Source organism: Pipistrellus hanaki, assembly GCF_964339955.1.
Source record: "Pipistrellus hanaki genome assembly, chromosome: 2".
Classification (NCBI taxonomy): Eukaryota; Metazoa; Chordata; class Mammalia; order Chiroptera; family Vespertilionidae; genus Pipistrellus; species Pipistrellus hanaki.
Genome location: NC_140504.1, coordinates 133,517,643 through 133,538,059, shown reverse-complemented (window position 1 = coordinate 133,538,059; position 20,417 = coordinate 133,517,643). Strand labels below are relative to the sequence as shown.

General features: G+C 37.6%; 2 protein-coding genes across 6 annotated transcripts in view; one reads left to right on the top strand and one right to left on the bottom strand.

Annotated features, from left to right (window-relative positions):
• Positions 1-1,646: 1,646 nt before the first annotated feature.
• Positions 1,647-18,566, bottom strand: TMED5 (transmembrane p24 trafficking protein 5). Its single transcript, XM_084873442.1, has 4 exons — positions 18,089-18,566; positions 12,395-12,492; positions 8,136-8,319; positions 1,647-5,175 (listed from the first exon to the last, which is right to left on the bottom strand). Exons 1-4 carry the CDS (start codon positions 18,275-18,277, stop codon positions 4,957-4,959), a joined length of 690 nt encoding a protein of 229 aa, XP_084729568.1. The 5' UTR covers positions 18,278-18,566; the 3' UTR covers positions 1,647-4,956.
• Positions 16,485-20,417, top strand: part of CCDC18 (coiled-coil domain containing 18) — a 150,181-nt gene continuing 146,248 nt past the window's right edge. For 4 of the 5 annotated variants that reach the window (XM_084873374.1, XM_084873375.1, XM_084873373.1 and 1 more), the window contains exon 1: positions 16,485-18,091. In XM_084873374.1, coding sequence (XP_084729500.1) covers positions 18,034-18,091 — 58 coding nt within the window. In that variant the 5' untranslated portion in view covers positions 16,485-18,033. Of the gene's footprint in view, positions 18,092-18,949; positions 19,198-20,417 lie in introns of those variants that run through there. The other variant, XM_084873376.1, reaches the window with a different exon arrangement.

Sequence of the window (20,417 nt, the reverse complement as noted above, 5' to 3'; positions counted from 1 at the left end):
AAAAACAAACCTTGCTGAATTTTTGTAGGAATGTTAAATTTATATATTAAGGAAGAATTGACCTTTTTTTTTTTTTTTTTCAATACGAGACTTCCAATCCATTTTTATGCTGTTTTTCATTTGATAATTTTCAGCATATAGATCTTATACATGTTTTGTTATATTTATACCTTTATGCTGTGTTTTCCATTTGATAATTTTCAGCATATAGATCTTATACATGTTTTGTTATATTTATACCAAAATATGTTTTCTTTGGAGAGATTGTAAATTGTATTGTGTTAATTTCATTTCCAATTTGTTTTTGAGTATCAAACAAGAATCCAGCAAATTATAACTTTAAAAATATGTCTCTTGAAGCTCTGGCATGTCTCCTACTTATGGCATTGGTAGTTCTTTCAGATTTTAAATACCTGTAAAAAGGATAGACTAATTATAATTAGTTCATTCTCTCATTTGATATCAGATGTAGAAATAATCCCTTTTTCTAACATTTGATCATATTGCCACTTGAAAACTTCCAAGATTGGGAAGTAGTCTCTCTCTATATAAAGGAGTTCATTGTTGGATAACTGATTCTCATTGTTCATTTTGCTGTTGACTCATGGTCATTGAAGACCTCTAAATTTTTAACCTGCTCTGCATTTTCTTGTCTTCCTCTTTCAGGTTCAAGGATTGAGTTCATCATCTCAAAGTATGCCTTCTTTCATGTCACCTTAGGTTCGAATTGTATATATATAATTATCATCTCTGAACGCATTATAACCTGGCCACTGTTGTGTGTGTGTATTGTGTGTATTAGAGGCCTGGTGCATGAATTTGTGCATGGGTGGGGTCTGGCCAGCCTGGCCAGGGGGAGGTGACATGGGCGGTTGGCCCTCCTGCCTTCTGGTCGAGGGGACAATTTGCATATTAGCCTTTCATTATATAGGATATACACTGAGAGGCCAGATTATTATGTATTCAGAGATCATAATAATCTGGCCACTCAGTACACACACACACACACACACACACACACACACACGCGCGCGCTGTAGACGTAGTATGACTCCAATTTCTAATGACACAAGTCTTCCAGAAGCCCAGACACCTGAAAGTAATAGGAGGGTAGAAGTAGATAAGTACCTTAGGAATTCTACCCGGTTGGGGTGAAGAATGGCTTGTCTAGAAGGTGTGAAGGGATGACTCCCAAGCACTGGACTATGACAGGCTATTTTAACTAAGTTCTAAGATCTTAAAACATTGCTATAAGTGAATGAATTCAAAGGAGTTCTGACTTCCCTAAATCCCCAGTAATGGCCCAAGGATAATGGACACCAAATCCTAAATTGTGATGGTTAATTTAAGATTCTGAAGCCATATGCCAGACCTAAACAATTCCTGTGGTGGGATAGAGAAACAGATTGCTTATTTAGCATCCCAAACTTTCAGAACTGATTATTTTTGCTCCTATATTTTGAGCATCTTTTAGTTCTAATGCGTGTTTGGGCAATATATAAGTAAGTATACATATAAACAGAACTCCAAAGCAAGGTAGGATATGTAATAAATGCAGTGAACTGTGGGTTTTCAACTGGAAAGGCGAGTAGACGAGATCAGTAAAGATTTGAAGGATTAGCATTTTACAACAACTGATAGACAAGTTAGATTTTAAAATTTTTATTATACTCAGTGCAGTATTCATTTCTCACTTAATATGGTTGTTCACAAGTATAAGGCAATTAGAACAACACTGCATTATTTCATTTCAGATGAAACACCATTATATGCTGAATCAATTTCTTTTAAAATATCATTTGAGAAAGCATACAATTATAGGAACTCAAGTCTTTTTCAATGTTAAGACATAATAGCAATGCTTAAGAAGGATAAACATGAAATTACTTTTTGAATTTGTAATTCATTTCAATGCTATTTCAACCATTATTTACCCTTTATGTCTTGACATTCACATGAAAGAAAAGCATATAATTAATTATCCAAATGCAAATCAGAGCGAAATGCTAGGCCTCACTTAAAAATTGCAGTATTTTAAATTTAATTAAAAGAGAAAGACAAAAAGCTATTGATAGCTTACTCAATTTTAGCATAATTTTAACTTTGAAATTGAATGTTGACATTAAAAACCATGAAGCAAATAATATAGCTTTAGAATATTTCAAAATTTAGTCCTTTGCTTGTAAATTTTACTTCTTTTGGCTAATACAAGTAACATGCTTCTTTTAAATAATATCTTTTCACTTTGTGTCTATAAAAATAAAATTGTCCTCAATATTCCTAAATTCTTTTCCAAATAAGGCCATTGTTACATGGTGAGAAGTTACTGAATCATAGGTTTAACACCAGTGGCACAAATCATATGTACAAGATGTAGGAAATTCATTGTTAGGTGGGGAATAAGAGTACAGTATAGTAGCTAGCCATTCATAAGAGGTAGAGTTCTTAATCACAGTTTACAGAAAAGATGCAGTAGTTGTACTGTTTTTGTAGTATCTAAGTTTGCTTCTCATTAGGAGGTTAACAGGAGGGGGGATGGAGAGGGGTCTTCAGAGGCAATGACTTATTGGCCCTTGTTTTGCATGTGTCACAGGGGCTATCCTGGGCACTTACAGCACTTTCTCAGCCAATGAAGGTAACTAACTGGTCAGACATGGCATTTATCTGATTTTAAAAAAGCCTGAAAGTAGGGAAACAAGTTTCTGTGCTCCCAGAGGCATAGGAGGGAAATAAATCTTTTTGTACCACTCAGAGTGTAAATCATAATGAAAACATTCTCTGGATATCAATTATTGCTTAACAATGCCAGCAGTACTAACCGACAGAGGGATTCTGTACTCAAATTTAGAAGTTGATTGCTTCTGATATTTGTTATAAACAATACTACAAATGGGTATAACCTAAAAATGCTATTCAATTAATGATGTAGCTAAATTACTAGTATCTGAGTAAGACCCCATGGACTGCAGTAGGCCAGGACAGTACAGATTTTATTTATAAAGTTATATATGGAATATTCAAACTTGGGATTCTGTGGGTTTCAAATTTTACTTGAATGTCAATAAAATGATCAGAAAAATCATTTTATGAAAGTTATAGTAAAATTTGTAATATGTATACCCAGTGCTAAACTACAATAGGACTTATATTTAATAAAATGTACCTGAATACTTATTAGATGATTCAAAACAGAATAAAACAGTTGTAAAAAAGTTTATAGCCAAGTAATATTTCTTCTAGTTAACTGGAAATTATCTCATGATTTGTATTAAGGATGGATCAATATGGTTATAGATACTTACCTAAATTCTTTTTATATTGACTTTAGTAGTTCTTTTTTACTGATTTTGAGAAGTCAGAAAAGGCGATATTTATTTATGTTAGGCCCAGATCCTTTTAGCAATATTTCCTTCACAACTGCTGGTAATAATGTATCCAACTCAATAATCATGTTAAAATTAACATAACACTGTTGACAACATAAAAACAAAATTATTTCTCTCACATTTAATTTTAAAATACTATACCTTAGTTAAGGATTAGACAGAATAATTCCTAAAGGAGACTTAGCAATGTTTAACTCTTCATTTCAAAAAGATAATTTGTCCTAATTTTAATAATTATGATTTAGCATTTTTTAAGAATTATCACAATGCCAGCAGCTTTTGGGAATGTAAGATAAGTATATAAAACATACTTTTTTGCTAATATTTTAAATTGAAATATATTTGGTTATAGAAGTCTCCAAATCTGTTTTTCACAGCTATGCTTCTATTTACATTAGAGGAGAGATGCATATGTAAAAACAGAAAAGTTGAGTCTTTGTCTTCTAAAGATATATTCAATCCATGATTAGGTTAATTATCAGATGATTTATAACTTAATATGTTGGAAATTTATAGTTAATTTATAATTGCTACATTTACAAGGAAACTTCTAGGTAAGAAAATCTTTAAAAAACAGTGTTTGGCCTAGCTGGATAGAGCATTGTCCTGTAGAGTTGAAGGGTCCCAGGTTCAATTCCAGTCAAGGGCACATGCCCGGGTTGCAACTCGATCCCCCCAGTGGGAGACATGCAGGAGGCAGGTAATTCTCTCTCAACACTGATTTTTCTCTCTCTCCCTTCCTCTCTGAAATGAATAAAATAAATAAATTAAAAAAAAATTGTTCGGCCCTGGCTGGTGTGGATCAGTGGTTAGAGCATTGGCACAGGCACCAAAGGTTCGCAGGTTTGATTACTGGTTAAGGGCACTTACCTGGATTGCAGATGCAATCCCCAACCCCAATCAGGGTTTGTGCAGGAGCAACCAATCGATGTGTCTCTCTCCTTGCCTGCCCCCCCAGACTCTATAAAAGTCAATGGAAAATAATCTTTGGTGGGGATTAACAGAAAAATAAAAACCCAGCAAGAACTTTATTAGGCTGGCGTTGCTCAGTTGGTTGGGCGTCCTGCACTGAAAGGTTGCCAGTTCAATTCCTGGTCAGGGCACATGCCCAGGTTATGGGCTAGATTCCAGGTAGGAGGTGTGCAGAAGCCAGAGAGATGTTTTCCTCTCACATTGATGTTTCCCTCTCTCACTTCCTCTCTCTAAAAATCAACAAAAAAAAAATCTTAAACCAAAATTGTTTGGTGTTGCATTTAGGTCCAAAGTTCATTTCTTTAAATCACCTGTGACACATTTGCATATTTTTTTAAACTTAGGAAAATGCCATTAATAATATGGCTTCATTCAATTATACCTATACTCTGCAAAATATTTGCTATGCACTTAAATATATCTGGAGCAATAAGATTACTTGCACAGACTGAAGTGAAGACTTTTCTTTTACATTAAAATTGTTTCACACTTATGGTAATAACTGAAAACATTTTGGAAATACTATTAACGGTCTTGACTGTAACAGTTTATTGCATTTTTCTATCTCTTTTTCAATATGGAGTTTTGATATGGAGTTTTAAGTTCTACTTTTCCTCTTATCTTCAAATAGACTCTTCAGCATATAAACTTGAATGGCTGACACCACCACCATTACCACTAAATTAACCATAGACCAGAAGTTGACTCTATCATAGTTGCTTTCTTGTATATTTCGATCACGAGCTTCAAATGCTCTAAGCAGAGTTTGGATATGACCACTTTTGCTTAGTCTGGACTTGATACTGTTGATGGATTCCTGGAAATAAAGAAATAATTTTACTATAAAAGAATTCTCAGTCATGATAAGTTAATTTAAAAACATGTTTTATAGTAATCTTCCTGTTCATATAAATTTCATAGCTAAACACAATGTTAATTAAGGAACAGATGCTACTTAGATTTTATAAAGGTCTTCTGTAAGGTTATGTTATAGCTCTCCTGACACATTTAAATTATTATTTATAAACAGTTATTTAACACAGGAACAAATCTATAATTGAAACTAAATAAAATGAAAATATATTTGAGTTGAAACAGTGCCAGGAATTTTACATACATTATTTTTTTCTTAGCCCTTGTAACTATAAGAAAATGTTTTTAAAAAAAGAACAGATAGCCGAAACCGGTTTGGCTCAGTGGTAGAGCGTCGGTCTGCGGACTGAAAGGTCCCAGGTTCGATTTCGTCAAGGGCATGTACATTGGTTGTGGGCACATCCCCTGTAGGGGGTGTGCAAGAGGCAGCTGGTCGATGTTTCTCTCTCATCGACGTTTCTAGCTCTCTATCCCTCTCTCCTCCTCTCTGTAAAAAAATCAATAAAATAAAAAAATAAAAAATAAAAAGAACAGATAAGTTTTTAGGTTTTTACCTTTATATAATGAATGCATTGTATGTTAATATTTTTTTTTCTTGGAATGTTAGTCTGGTTCAATATAGTATTTAGAAAAACACACATGCTTTTCTCTCACAAAGTAGTGAAATTAAAAGCTATTTCAACTTTATATGTGCATTCTTTACACACTCGCAACAAGTACAACCTATGGTTAATAAAAACTTATTCCAAGATCACATTCATTAAACAAACTTACCAAGATTTGTTCTAAGTTGCATACCTTCTGAAAAAAAACTACTTTATAGTAGGGACCTGATCAGAAATCATATGAAAACTAACTACAGAATATAAGGTAAAATTTAGTTGAGATTTCAAATGATATAAAATAAGAAAATCCAAGAAACAGATTTTCCTAGAGACACACTTTGCTTAAAATCCTTATTTAAGTAAAAAAATATATTCAATTTCAGACTGGTGTGCTGATCCTGTAAAACTAAAAAATATATCATATGGGCATATCTGTAAAGAAATACAGATATTTTCCAGAAAAATATGGAGTTCAGTTCCTCAAAAAAAGCATCATAGTTCTTTTCAATAGCATAATGATGCTAGTCACATATAAAATTATTCAAGTTTTTAATTGTGATACAAAGTCTGGGGAAAGTAAATGGAAAAAGCTCCTGAAAGACAATTTATTTTCTTAAGGAAAGTAAGTATTTTAAGCCATATTTAAATCGGAACTTTCTTGTCATTTTGTTTAACTGTGTGAATATCTGGAGAATGCAGTGAATTACCAATAAGATTTGTAATTACTTGCATTTTGTTCTTGTTGGCAACATAAATTTAAAAGGGAATATTATGTTCATCTGTTTGAGGTTTTTTAAATGGGTAGGAAGATTGGAATATAGTGGAAATATGGACACAGCATTTACATTTTAATTGTAAGCCAGTTCCTTATCTAAAAAATGGAATGGAAGGGAAAAGGAAGGAGGCTGAAGCTAGATTAGTAATATCTAAGTCATCTTCTAGTTCTAAAATTCAACTAAGTTTAATATATATATAAGAAATCATGATGAGATAAGAAACTGTCATGGTAGCCCGGCCAGTGTGGCTCACTGGTTGGAGTCGACCTATGAAATAGGAGGTCACATTTCCATTCCTGGTCAGGTCACATGCCTGGGTTACCCGCTTAATCCCTAGTGTAGGACCTGCAGGAGGCAGCCAATTGATTCTCTCTCATCATTGAGCCTTTCTCTCTCCCTCTCCACTCACTCCTCTCTGAAATCAATAAAAATATATATTTTAAAAATGTCATGGTAAAAATTCAAGCCAATCAAACTTTATCCTTTCAGTTTCTATTCACAGTAACACCAGTGGAAAAGATAAGAAAACTAACATTTATTATGTGCTAGACACTGTTTATACACATGGTGTATCACAGTTCAGCCTCACAACTCTAGAGGTATTGTCCCCATTTTCCAGGTTGGAAACCAAGGCTCAGAGAGCTCAGTCACCAAGGAATTACACATATGATAGGACCACTTAAAATTACAACTGACTTATGTCTTTTCTGCTATGATTTGATCATTCCTTTCCTAAATAAACTCAGATATATTCATCAAAGTATCACATTATTTTTAAAAAGTTTAGCTCATAAGAGTATTAGAAGTGTTACAGTTTCAAACCTGAAATAACTATGTTATTTCTCCTGCAAGAATTTCTACAATGGAGTTACACATGCTATTTACAAATATCACCACGTAAGTCCTATCCTTTGGTTTCACATCGAGCTGTGGCTGAAGTGTTAGACCTTTCCCGTTAGCACTGGCAGTACTCTTATTAAATGCAAATAGGTTCTTATACACGTACATTTCATTATTCATGTTTATAATAAAGCTTAAAGCAGCTCAAGAAAAGCAGCCATATCCTAAGTTTGCACTCTTGAGTGCAGTGCTAATTTATGATAATTGCTAGGTCTGGTTTGAGTAATGTAAATAATGTTCCCAAATTAATCAAATAATATCAAATTCCATGTTATAAAAACTATGATGTGGGGAAAATGCCTGTATATCTTAAGTGTTTACAAATTACTCAGTGCAAGTACCTATGCAACAGCTTATTATATTCCTCTGTTAGTGAACATTCTAAGGAAGTTTTGCAGTTAAGAGCCTGTATTCAAATTCTAGTTCTCTCTCTCTGGTTATGTGATAGGAACATTACTTAATCCCCCTAAGATACAATTTCCTCATTGGAAAATGGGGATAATCCTGATAAAGTAAGGATTATATGAGATAATTCAGTTAAGATAATTAGCTCAGTGCCTATCACAGAGTAAGACCTCTGGATGTTAATAATTTTTATTATTTTATTAATAGACCATACTGACCAGGATATCTTCTAGTTTCATATCCAACATATCTGTGCCAGTAATATATTTCTTCCAGTCCTCTTGTTCTTGCGCCTGTTCTCCCATATTATCCAGGATTAATTCAAAGAAAATCACCTTCTCAGAAATGGTGCTGAATGTATTATCAAAGCAGAACATGTAGTCCCCTACTTCCGTCTCTACCCTGTATTAAAAAAAGTACATGTCTTCCATTACATCAGTACTTCTATTTCAAATCAAAGGAAAAATTACTGCACATAGAAGTAAGAGTAAATAATAATTGGACAAGTTACTAATAGGCTTCCTTAGATTTAAAAGATAATTTATAATTTTTTGGGAGAGGCAACCTAGAAATATATAGAAGTAGGCAAAAATAGGTTTATAGTTTAATACAATAAGTAATAATACAAAACTCAACTCTGTTTCGAGTATTCACAAGTGTAAATCTATGTTTGCCCACCCCTGTATATTTAAGTACTGTACTTGACATCTAGATGTGCTTGGCATTACAGTAAATGACCTTCACATAATTTTTGGAAAAGAACTGAAGTAAAAACTAGATACATGATACCTCATGATGAACTTCAATATTTATGACTACAAACCTCTCCTTCAATTGAGATTAATTTGTAAAGTGAGTTTTTTGGTGTTTTATTTCAAAAGCGGTGATGAATTTTCCTAAATGCTTTCTTCCAGGCCTCCTACCAATTAAGTACATTTTTGGAATGTAGTTAGGGTAATATTAATTCCATTGTTTAGAAAAATACATTTATATACCACTCCTCGTTTTCAGGCAATGCTAGGTAATAGGTATTATTTAATCTGTTTTAAGGCCCTGTTTGGAGAAATTTTTACTAACCCCAACTTCTAAAAGGACAGTATTATTTTAAAGATTTAAATTAAGAAGAAACTATTTCAGTGCTATAACTGAGATCTTAGTTGTCTTTAAAAAGTTAATATAGCTAGCCGGGACCGGTTTGGCTCGGTGGATAGAGCATCAGCCTGCGGACTGAAGGGTCCCAGGTTCGATTCCGGTCAAGGGCATGTGCCTTGGTTGTGGGCGTATCCCCTGTGGGGGTGTGCAAGAGGTGGCTGGTCGATGTTTCTCTCTCATCGACGTTTCTAGCTCTCTGTCCCTCTCAATTCCTCTCCGTGTAAAATCAATAAAATATATTTTTTTAAAAATTAAAAAAAATAAAAAGTTAATATAGCTAAAGATAAATTTGTATTGAAATCTAATTTTTACAAAGTAGATCTGTAAATTTCATGTAGTGATTAAGAAGTGAGTGAGACTGCCGGGGCTTCAGATCCTGGCTTCACTGTTGACTAGCTGTGTAACCTTCCATCAGTTTACTTAAGAGCTCTTGCCTCAATTTCCTCATTGGTAAAATGATAAAAATATCATGTAACTCATAGGATTGTGGTGAAGAATAATATATAAACAAATACATGTAAAGTGCTTAGAATAGTTTCCTGGCACATCAAAAAGAACTCAACAAATGCACTCTTATAAATTCATTTTTGTCTCCCAATGTTTTGACAAGAGGCAATTCTATATACTAAAGCTATAAAATACCTTTTCCCACTAAGAGTCAATATTAATTTATCTCTAAAGGGAAGCATAAAATTGTAGAGAAATAAAAACTGAGAGAAACTATGTTTTCTATATTCTGAAATTGAAAGGTGAACTACATTTTTAGTTCTTGTTCATATACCTATCAAAGTGAAAGTATAATTAATCCCAAGCATATCAATATACACTGACTTTTAAAATGATAATTTATCTATCAATATCTTATAAATTAATAGTTTATGCAAATATTTTTCCTGAGTTCTACATAGGAAAAAGCTGTTTACAAAGCACACGAAAATGAATATCTTGAAAAATTATGGTGGAGACATTTCCCCCTTCATTCATTCATACAGGTATTCAGTATTTACTATCAATTACCATGGCAGGTATATTGGTTAATAAAGACCAAAAATTAAAATAATTGCTAGTACTTACATGTACTATGTGCCAGGGATGTTCTAAACATCGTATGATCGAAGTAAATATTTTGGTCCAGCTCTAACTGGTTTGACTCAGTGGATAGAGCATCGGCCTGTGGACTGAAAGGTCCCAGGTTCAATTCCAATCAAGGGCATGTACCTTGGTTGTGGGCACATCCCAATGGGTGTGCAGGAGGCAGCTGATCGATGTTTCTCTCTCATCGATGTTCCTAACTATCTCTCTTCTTTCCTCTCTGTAAAAAATCAATAAAATATATTTAAAAAAAATATTTTGGTCCATCCTGCCTCTGCTTAATATACACTGAGTGGCCAGATTATTATTATCTCTGAACACATAATAATCTGTTCACTCAGTGTGTGAGAGTGTGTGTGTGTGTATTTGAGGCCCGGTGCCGGCCAGCCTGGCCAGGGGGAAGGGACATGGGCAGTTGGCGGCCTGCCTGCTGGTAGAACTCCTGGTTGAGGGGACAATTTGCATATTAGCCTTTTATTATATAGGATATACACTGAGTGGCCAGATTATTATGCGTTCAGAGATCACATTAATCTGGCCACTCTGTGTGTGTGTGTGTGTGTGTACACACACACACACACACACACACATTTAATTTCTCTGAGCCTCCTTTTCTTTAAAATGGGAATTAGGCAATCAAAGAATCTATCTCACAGTGGATTGGAATAATTAATTTAGAAGCATATAAAATGTAAGGCCTAGTTTATGGCAAATATTAGATATTCTGTACTTGCTCTTTTTCCTATAAACTCAGTTTAGTTTTAACCCAACAATACTGAGTAATGAAAGAGCTGAAGTAAAATAATAGGAACAAGGAAACACCAGTGACAGATAAAAAAAGGAAAATGAGATGCAAGAAGAGATTATATGGCCAGTTGTCAAATTTAAACTAAAAGTGTTATAACAAGTATTTTCTTTTTATATGGTTTCCTACGGTCACATCTTTTACTTTCAGGCCTTCTAATCGTCTAACAGGAGTGAGGTCTGGGTAAAAAAATAATTTTTACTTACACTCACAAATGTATTTTACTGTTGTTTTAAGGAAGAAAAGAATGGGCAGAGATGATAATTACCTGGAAGTAATTTACAGTTAAAATGGAAAGCCTCTGCTAGCCAAAAAGGTAGGTTCAAAATGACACAATAGACTGCATAAATACTTAGGGAATACTCATCTATTTAACCAAAGCAGGGAAAAACTTAGGATCAATACAAAACGTCTTAACAAAAAGAAAAGGTTAATGGAAAATATTCTAGTTTTTTAGATCACTATCTAGGACTTTTAGGCCACCAGTATGGCTCAGTGGTTGAGTACTGGCTCATGAACCAGGAAGTCATAGTTCACTTCCCAAGCAGGGCACATGCTTGGGCTGCAGGCTCCATCCCCACAGGAGGCAGCCAATCAATGATTCTCTCATTACTGATGTTTCTCCATTCTTCTCCCTTCCCTTTTTTAATATTAATAAAAATACATTAAAAAATTAAAAAGGCCGAGACCGGTTTGGCTCAATGGATAGAGCGTCGGCTTGGGGACTGAAGGGTCCCGGGTTCGATTCCAGTCAAGGGCATGTACCTTGGTTGCGGGCATATCCCCAGTAGGGGTGTGCAAGAGGCAGCTGATCGATGACTCTCTCTCATTGATGTTTCTAACTCTCTATCTCTCTCCCTTCCTCTCTGTACAAAATCAATAAAATATATTTAAAAAAAAAAAAAAAAAATTAAAAAGACTGTTTAAAATGTTCATATGGAGTCCTGGCTGGTGTGGCTTAATTGGTTGGAGCAACGTCATCCTGTACCTCAAAGGGTTTAGGATTTAATTCCTAGTCAGGGCACATGCCTAGGTTGTAGGTTTGAAACCCGGTTAAGCTTGTCCTATAGTGAGGATTATAAAAATAATAATAGCCCTAGCTGGTTTGACTCAGTGGATAGAGCATTGGCCTGCAAACTGAAAGGTCCCAGGTTCTATTCTGGTCAAGGGCACATGCCCGGTTGTGGGCTTGATATCCAGTGGGGGCCTTGTAGGAGGCAGCTGACCCATGATTCTCTCTCATCATGGATGTTTCTCTCTCTCTCGCTCTTCCTTCCTCTCTGAAATCAATGAAAAAATGAAATAAAATAAAATGTTCATATGGAGTAATTTAATATTGATATTTAATATCAAATGTGCTAAATTTCCTTTCCTTGCAGATGGCTCATTGGTATTATTCAGCTCAAGGAATCAACTAAGATTACTTACGTGTGAACTCCATCTGATTTTCTTTGTTCAAAAACTAAGGTTCTTCCTTCTGGAGAAGCAAGATGGAAATCAATATCTAATCCTGCTCCATCTAAAACCTGTAGAATAATACAGAAGAGAACACAACACATATTACAAATTCTGAAAATAAACTATATAAAGTAGATCACATGATGAAGAGACTTTCTTTATAAACCTAGATGGGTAAGAAAGTCAATGGACTCATTCATTATGGCTAGAAAGGAGCAGAAAGATCATCTAGTTCAATTCCATTCATTTTTGGAACTGGTCTCTTTTTTTACCAATTCCTTTTGGCTCTCATGGAAATTTAGGCCTTACAGGTATTAGTGTAATAATTTTCCTAAAACAGTGCCTTCAAGTTGAGAAGCCCTGTAGAATAAAGTAAAAATTTGCTACTTCATAGTCTACAACTTAAGGTCACCATGATCTGACTCTGACTTCTTCAACACTTCCATATATTATTCCCCCAAATGAACAATATATTCAAGGTAGGCTGCTTACTTACTGGCCAATGAACACAATCTGTTCCTTTACAATCCCCAAATGTCCTCCTCTTGTTGCTGCTGCGAAGAGACAGCTCACAATTACAGTTTATGCCACACATTGTCTTTCAAGTGCTTTATGCGGGTTAATTTATTCCTCACAACAACTCTAAAACATAGGTCCTATTCTTGTTCTCATTTTAATAAAAAACAAAAAATGAAGGCACAGAGAAGGAATTTTCCCAAGATGATACAACAAATAAGGGGCATGGCCAGAAAATATGAACTTGCCAATCTCCCTCCAAAGGATACTCTTTTTCTTATACAACACTCCACTCTGTTTTTCTTGGTGGTTTTAATGGAATGATATAAAAGTTTACCTACTCCTGTGCTCTACTTACTGATAAAAAACAAACAAACAAACAAAAAAAACTGGCTTCAAATGGCAAGTTAAATATATACAATTCTTCTTTAAATCTCAATAAAATGAAGAAAACATAATATAAATAATCCATACCACCAACAGAGATCTAGGAAGCCTATTAACAGACTTGAAGAGGAAGGAATTTCTGAAAGATACTCTACTGAGCAAAGGCTATATCTAGCTACCAATATCTATTGATCTAAAAACTCACAATTAAATGTACATTATAAACAATAATATTAGCAGAATGAACAAAGATGAAGGCTAAAAATTAGAGCATTAGAACAAGACAAGGAATTCTCAGAACAAGGTGAAAAAGTAACGATCAAAAGTATGAGGAAAATGGTAACACCCTTATGAAGGACAGAACTAAAGATTTTAAATTATTCATCTAATAAGCATTTCAAAATGAGAGAACCAAGATAAATTATCTGAAGAAATCATCAGATAAGAGGATAAAAATTCCTGCTTCAAAAGATAAAATTCATTAGATGAAAAGGTTTAATAGATGGGAAGCAGTATAAATGAAAAAGGTCCAAAAATCCTACTGACTCTTCCAAAGGATTTAAAAAGAATAACCTAGAAACTTCCAACACCAGCAGTAAAGACTGAAAAATAACAAGAATTGGGATTGGTATCAGAATTCTTACATAGAAGATGCAAAAAACCCACAATGGAACCATGTCTTCAATGTTCCTGGATAGAAATAAAAATTATAGTACTTACTGAAGTGAAAGCAAAAAGTAAAAGCAATTTTCAAATATCCAAGGACTCAAAACATACTAAAAGAATTACTCAGGTTATCCTAAAAAAAAAAAAAAAAAGAAAAAAACAAAGAAAAAAAACACCATATCCATTAAGTCACAAAATGAGCTATAACAAAACTAAGCAAAGATTTCAGTAAAGCTTAGTTTTTGTAGTGGCTGTCAGGCTTAATGAAATTGTTTAAAATGGCACTTAAGAATACGGAAGCTGCCCAGACATCATGGCTAAGTGGTTAAGCTTCAACCTATGAACCAGGAAGTGACTGTTGGATTCCCGTCAGGGCACAAACGCGGGTTGCAGGCTCAATCCCGTGTGGAACATGCAAAAGGCAGATGATTAATGATTCTCTCTCATCACTGATGTTTCTATCTCTCCCTTCCTCTTTGAAATCAATAAAAAAAATATATATTTTAAAAATACAGAAGCCAATTAAAATTATTTATTTTAAAAGGTACCATAATCCAAATCTAAACTCCCCACTGATTTTAATGGAACATGATGGTCAAGTGCCACTTTCCCCTGTCCGTATGCTATGGTAATAATGTTTCAATTGCTCAATAGTCTGTCTTACTCCTCAATGCCTTATCACGTGTTCTTTTTAAAATATATATATATATTTTGCCGAAACCGGTTTGGCTCAATGGATAGAGCGTCGGCTTGGGGACTGAAAGGTTCCGGGTTCGATTCCGGTCAAGGGCATGTACCTTGGTTGCGGGCACATCCTCAGTAGGGGGTGTGCAAGGGGCAGCTGATCGATGACTCTCTCTCATCGATGTTTCTAAACTCTCTATCTCTCTCCCTTCCTCTCTGTACAAAATCAATAAAATATATTTAAAAAAATAAAATAAATAAATAAAGTTTACCTCATCTTTATAAAAAAAATAAAAAAAATAAAATAAAATATATATATATTTTTATTGATTCCAGAGAGGAAGAGAGAAACATCAAGGATGAGTGAGAATCATCAATCGGCTGCCTCCTGCACGCTCCCCACTGGGGATGGAACCCACAACCTGGGCATGTGCCCTTCCTTGACTGGAATCCAACCCGGGACCCTTCAGAGCTAACCCAGCTATTTCCTTAAAATTCTAAGCACTAACACAAAAACCAGAGCTTACTTATTGGAAAATTAATCATGTGTTCTTTTTACCCATCACCTTGTTCCACTCACCCCCTTATGCCTAGTAATCCTGATTCTTCTATAGATCTGAACTCCACTTCCTCTGGGTTGTCTTGTCGTAATTCAAAGATGAAATCAAATCCTCCCTTTAAAGACTCTCATAGCTGTATGCATTTACCTACCTCCATAGCACTTAGAGCTATAATTTCACATTTATTTTTGTAATAATTTAATTAATGTCTGTCATCATAAAAAACTGTATAAGGGCATAAACTCCATTTTTACTCACCATTGTGTTCATAGCACCTAGCGTAGTGTTTATACAAATTAAGCACTCAATAAAGATTTAAAAACATTTTTAATATATTTAATTTATTTCAGAGAGGAAGGAAGAGGGAGAGCTAGAAACATCAATGAGAGAAAATCGTTGATTGGCTGCCCCCTGCAGCCCCACACTGGGGATCGAGCCTGCAACCTGGGCATGTGTCCCGACTGGGAATCGAACCATCACTTCTTGGTTCATAGGTCGATGCTCAATCACTGGGCACAGCGGCTAGGCCAAAGATTTAAATTTTTAAGTGAATGATCTATATTATTCATAAGATACATGTATTGACATTAAATTTTTTTGAGAACAATATAATGTAGGGCTCATCACTTTGTCACAATAACTCAAGGGCAGTGTCTCTGGAACATCAATTCCCTGAAATTTTAATCTCTAACACAAAAACCAGAGCTTACTTATTGGAAAATTAATCATGGAGTAGGGAAATGCAGATCATTTCACTATTTTCCTTGTCTCTAATTTTGACTTACTTAAACCTGTCTTCCACCCTATGCAGTGATCTGTCTGACAAACATTGTTACCATGCTGCTTAAATCTTCAATGGCCCTTGCACAGAATAAAGACAAAACTATTTAAAATGGTGCACAAGGCTAAGATCATGATCCATGGTAAAGCCTCTGGACCTCTCTAATCTCTTGCTTTTACTCCACTCTAGACTTTCTAGACTTGAAGTCTAATAAAACCTCAGCAGTTGTAACTTCCAAAACATACTGCCTATAGCCAAAACACTCCTACTATGCATTTTCAGAATGCAAAATGCATACCCATTTTGTTCTTTTTTAAAATTTTATTTTATTGTTTAAAGTATTACAAATAATATTACATACGTCTCCTTTACTCCCCCCTCCCTTTCCCCCCCACATTGACCTTCCCCCTGCTTCCCTTCTTAACCCCCTGGCACGTGCCCTCACCCCGCCCCCCGCAGCGTCCTGCATCCATTGGTTGTTTATATGCATGCATACAAGTCCTTCGGTTGATCTCTTATCACCACGCTCATTTTGTTCTTTTTTTTTTGAAATGTCCTCTCTTCCTTGCATCTGTATCACTGAAGCATCTTTCTAGATTCAAATTTATTTCTTCAGGTATCCTTTTCTGAAACCCCAGAGAAGTAGCCCTTCTCTATGAGCACTTAACCACACTTTATTGAAATTACCTGTTTATGAGCCTTACATATTTCAAGTATCCCTGAAAACAGGGACTCTTTCTTTTGTTTTTACCCTTTCTTCCTCCCCTCCCCCAATCATTGGCATATAGTAACTGTTCAGTAAGTGAACTTTTGAACTAGACTGGAATTTTTTAAATGTTGAGGTCTGGATTTGGTTTTGCTAATTATGTGACTAAGCTCTCTATGCTTATCTTATACATCTATAAATAATCTAATTCTAAAGTCCCTTTGGATGAAAATTCTGCATAACTCTTTATTTTGCTCTATATTACAGTACCTGTTACTGAAAAAGATTCCCTACATCAACTTAATAAAAGGGACACCTGTTCTAGTTGGTTTGGTTCAGTGGATAGAGCAAGGGGCCTGTGGACTGAAGGGTCCCGGTTCAATTCCCATCAAGGGCACATGCCTGGGCTGAGAGCTCACCGCCAGTGGGTGATTGATTCTCTCTCACCATTGATGCTTCTATCTCTCTCTCCCTCACCCTTCCTCTGAGAAATCAAGAAAAAAATATTTTTTAAATAAGTGACACATGATTATAAATTATGTAACTTGTAAAAAAAATTAATAGATGAACCACACCAACGCATCTCTTTTTGCAGTGCTACCTAGAGACATCTAAATTAGCTGTGTTGCACTGACAAGATTTTTTCCAAGAAATCACCCTCTACCAGAGGACTATATAAATGAAAGCAATTCCCTATATAATATCATGCAGATAAAAAGAAACCAGTGATATGGGAGAAAAGCTTATAAAGCTGAAATGAAAGGTTATACTGCCTTACTATATACAATTAGATCTAACTTGATTAAAAAAAACCTGCAACTGATAAGGAAATGTACTGTTACATACAACCGTCTTTTTCACAAAATTATACCAAAATCGGATTTAGTGACAATCCCGTGGTCCAATTCAAAAATCCTTAACTGAAGAAATGACGGTAAAGACTTACGATATTTGCATTTTGGGTGAGGATGGTGGCGTGAATAAGACAAACATCACCATCTCACCCAATGGTGAAGGAGAACGTGTATGAGTCCCGGATTGTGAAACTCTCAGCATCGGAGCCTATACCGCCTAGCAAAGCGATGCGAGAATTACGAAACCGAGAAAAAAAACACCGCCTCAGCAGCGCTGGCCCCTCTCCCACGGGAGGAAAGGGGAAAAGGCGGAGAGCAGCGGCGCCGGGCCCGCCGAACTTCGCGGCTCCCGGCGGCCGCGCGCCGCGCGCCTGCGCGAAGGCGGCGGCTCCCCGCGGCCCCGCAGCCTCGCCGCCCCGCGGCCCCCGCAAGTTCCTCAGCGGCGGGAGGCGACGATGGCGCGGAGCGGCCGGGCTGAGGGACGGAGGCGGGCGCGGCCTCCGCACTTACTTGGTACTCGATCTCCAGCGAGGCCTTCAGGGGCATGGGCTGGAAGAAACACTCCCGCCGGCCGGCCGGGAGGGTGAACGTGAAGTCGCTGTCCAGGGAGTGCGTGAAGCCCGCCGCCCCCGGCAGCAGCGCCGGGGGCAGAGCGGCCAGGAGCAGCACCGGGAAGGGCAGCCAGGTCTTCTCGCCCATCCCTGCCGGGCGATCTCGGGCTGGGAGAGGCGTGGGAGGTGTGGGTGGTCGGCACGGAGGCTCCGCTCGTCTCCCCGGACTCCGCGTGGTTGGCTAGGCAGGGGAACCTGGAGCCAGAGGGAACTCCAGGTGGCGGCCGCAGCGGCGGCAAACACTCCCACGGCGGAGCATTCGCCAACCTTAAAGGGTGGGACCGGAGGGCGGGGCCAGCGGTCCCTTTCCGCACCCTCCCTGGTCCTGGCTCCCTCCCTCCCGGCCGGCGTGAGCACCGCCCGCCTTCGCAAGCCCACAGCCGCAGGTCCCCATAGCTTCCTGCACGCCAAAGGGCGCCTTTGCGGGGGATTGTGGGAAATGTAGTTCCGAGCGAGCCGGCAGGGGCCGCTACGTCAAACCACGATTCCCGGCAGGCTCCGCGCCTCCTCTTACGTCGCCCCGCGCGGAGGCGGAGCGGAGGGAGGGGGTCGGGGGCGGAGCTGGGCCCGCCCCCGGAGGTGCGTCTCCAACGGTTCCCGCGGCGGTTCGAATGCTTAGCAGCCCGGGTTCTCAGTTTCTCTGCCTGTTGTTGTGTTTACTGGTTCCAGGCCCGGGGCCCGCGAGAGGGTTCGAGGCTTCGGAACGCAGGCCGGAGTCGTCGGGTGGGTCTCTCCGCCAGCGACGGCTTGGGTGGTGAGCGAGCGCTTCTTGGAGGGTGGAACCAGGCCTGCCCGGGGGAGTCTGTGGCTTTCCCTCCCGGCCCCCTCGTCCGTGCCTGCGCGGCGCCCGCGGCTCTGCGGGGAAGATGTCCTATTCGCCCCATTCCTGCAGATGAACGTAGTAGGATCGCTGCTGTCCAGCGGAGCGTTCTTGATACAGGAATCTCTTCCGACGACAGCCCCTCCCGTTACACACAGGGGGTGTGAAGGACGCTCACTCCTCGCTGGGTGGGTGTGAGCAGCAGCTACAAACGCAGTGTTATCTGAGCCAAAAGGTGACGACGTCAGGGCCTGTAGGTAGCCTGTGCTTTTCCACGTGTGCAGGCAACGAAGGTAGATTTTTGTGACTTCCTAAAGGGAGGAGGACTCTTCATGTGACACTAATTGGCCCACTAAGAGAAAGGAAATGTTTGGACATAGACTGTATTCATTGATCATTCAATTCAGAAGGGTTAGAGAATTCTTACATTCAAGTACACGGAAGATGTTGGACCTAAAACCTAATTTAGTGGAACCATGATAATGGGATGATGGCATTTTAGAATTTACCCAAATTTTATTTAGGCCCCCCCCCCCCCCTTTTTTTTTCCCTTCACCATTCTGTGGGAAGCTAGAGATGGTGAAAAGATAAAGCAGAATGGGGTCGGACCTGATACATGGACTTTGGGAGTCTTCTTAATAATTAAGAGGAGGGAAATTTGTAGAAGCAAAAGGGGGGGAAGGATTTTCTCTAAGACTGCATAGTATCTCATTTAATTTCCTAGCATAGTTTATTTCAGTAAGGTGAGAGTTTTCTTTTTAGTCTTTCTCCTTACATCTGAGAAATTTTGAGTATGGGATAAATGTAATATTTTAACAGAATGAGTGGAAGGAAAGGCGGTTTAATAATAATTTATTCACTGAAAATACTGTTTCCCTAAGTGCCTTATAGTCCTGAACATAATTCATAGGACTCCTAGCCATTTAGAGCTTGAAATGTGGTCAGAATTCTAGAAGGGTGAGGAAAGAGGGATGCTACAATGCTAAAGGTAAATGGGATCTGAAAGAGGAATGTTATTATTTTTTTATAATAAGTCTTTATTGTTCAGATTATTGCAGGTGTTCCTCTCCCCCTCTCCCTCCAATAGCTCCCCTCCACTTGATTCCCAACCCCACTCCATGCCCTTATCCCCACCATGGTCTTCATCCATAGGTGTAAGATTTTTGTCAAATCTCTTCCCACACCCCTCAGACCCTCTTCTTCCTGGGAATTGTTAGTCCAATCCCTTTCTATGTCCCTGATTCTATTGTATACACCAGTCCATTCTGTTCTTCAGATTTTTTTATTCACTTGATTTTTAGATTCACTTGTTGGTAGGTATGTATTTGATGTCTTTTTGTTGTTCATAATATTTTTACCTTTACCTTTTTCTTCTTCCTCTTCTTAAAGAATACCCTTCAACATTTCA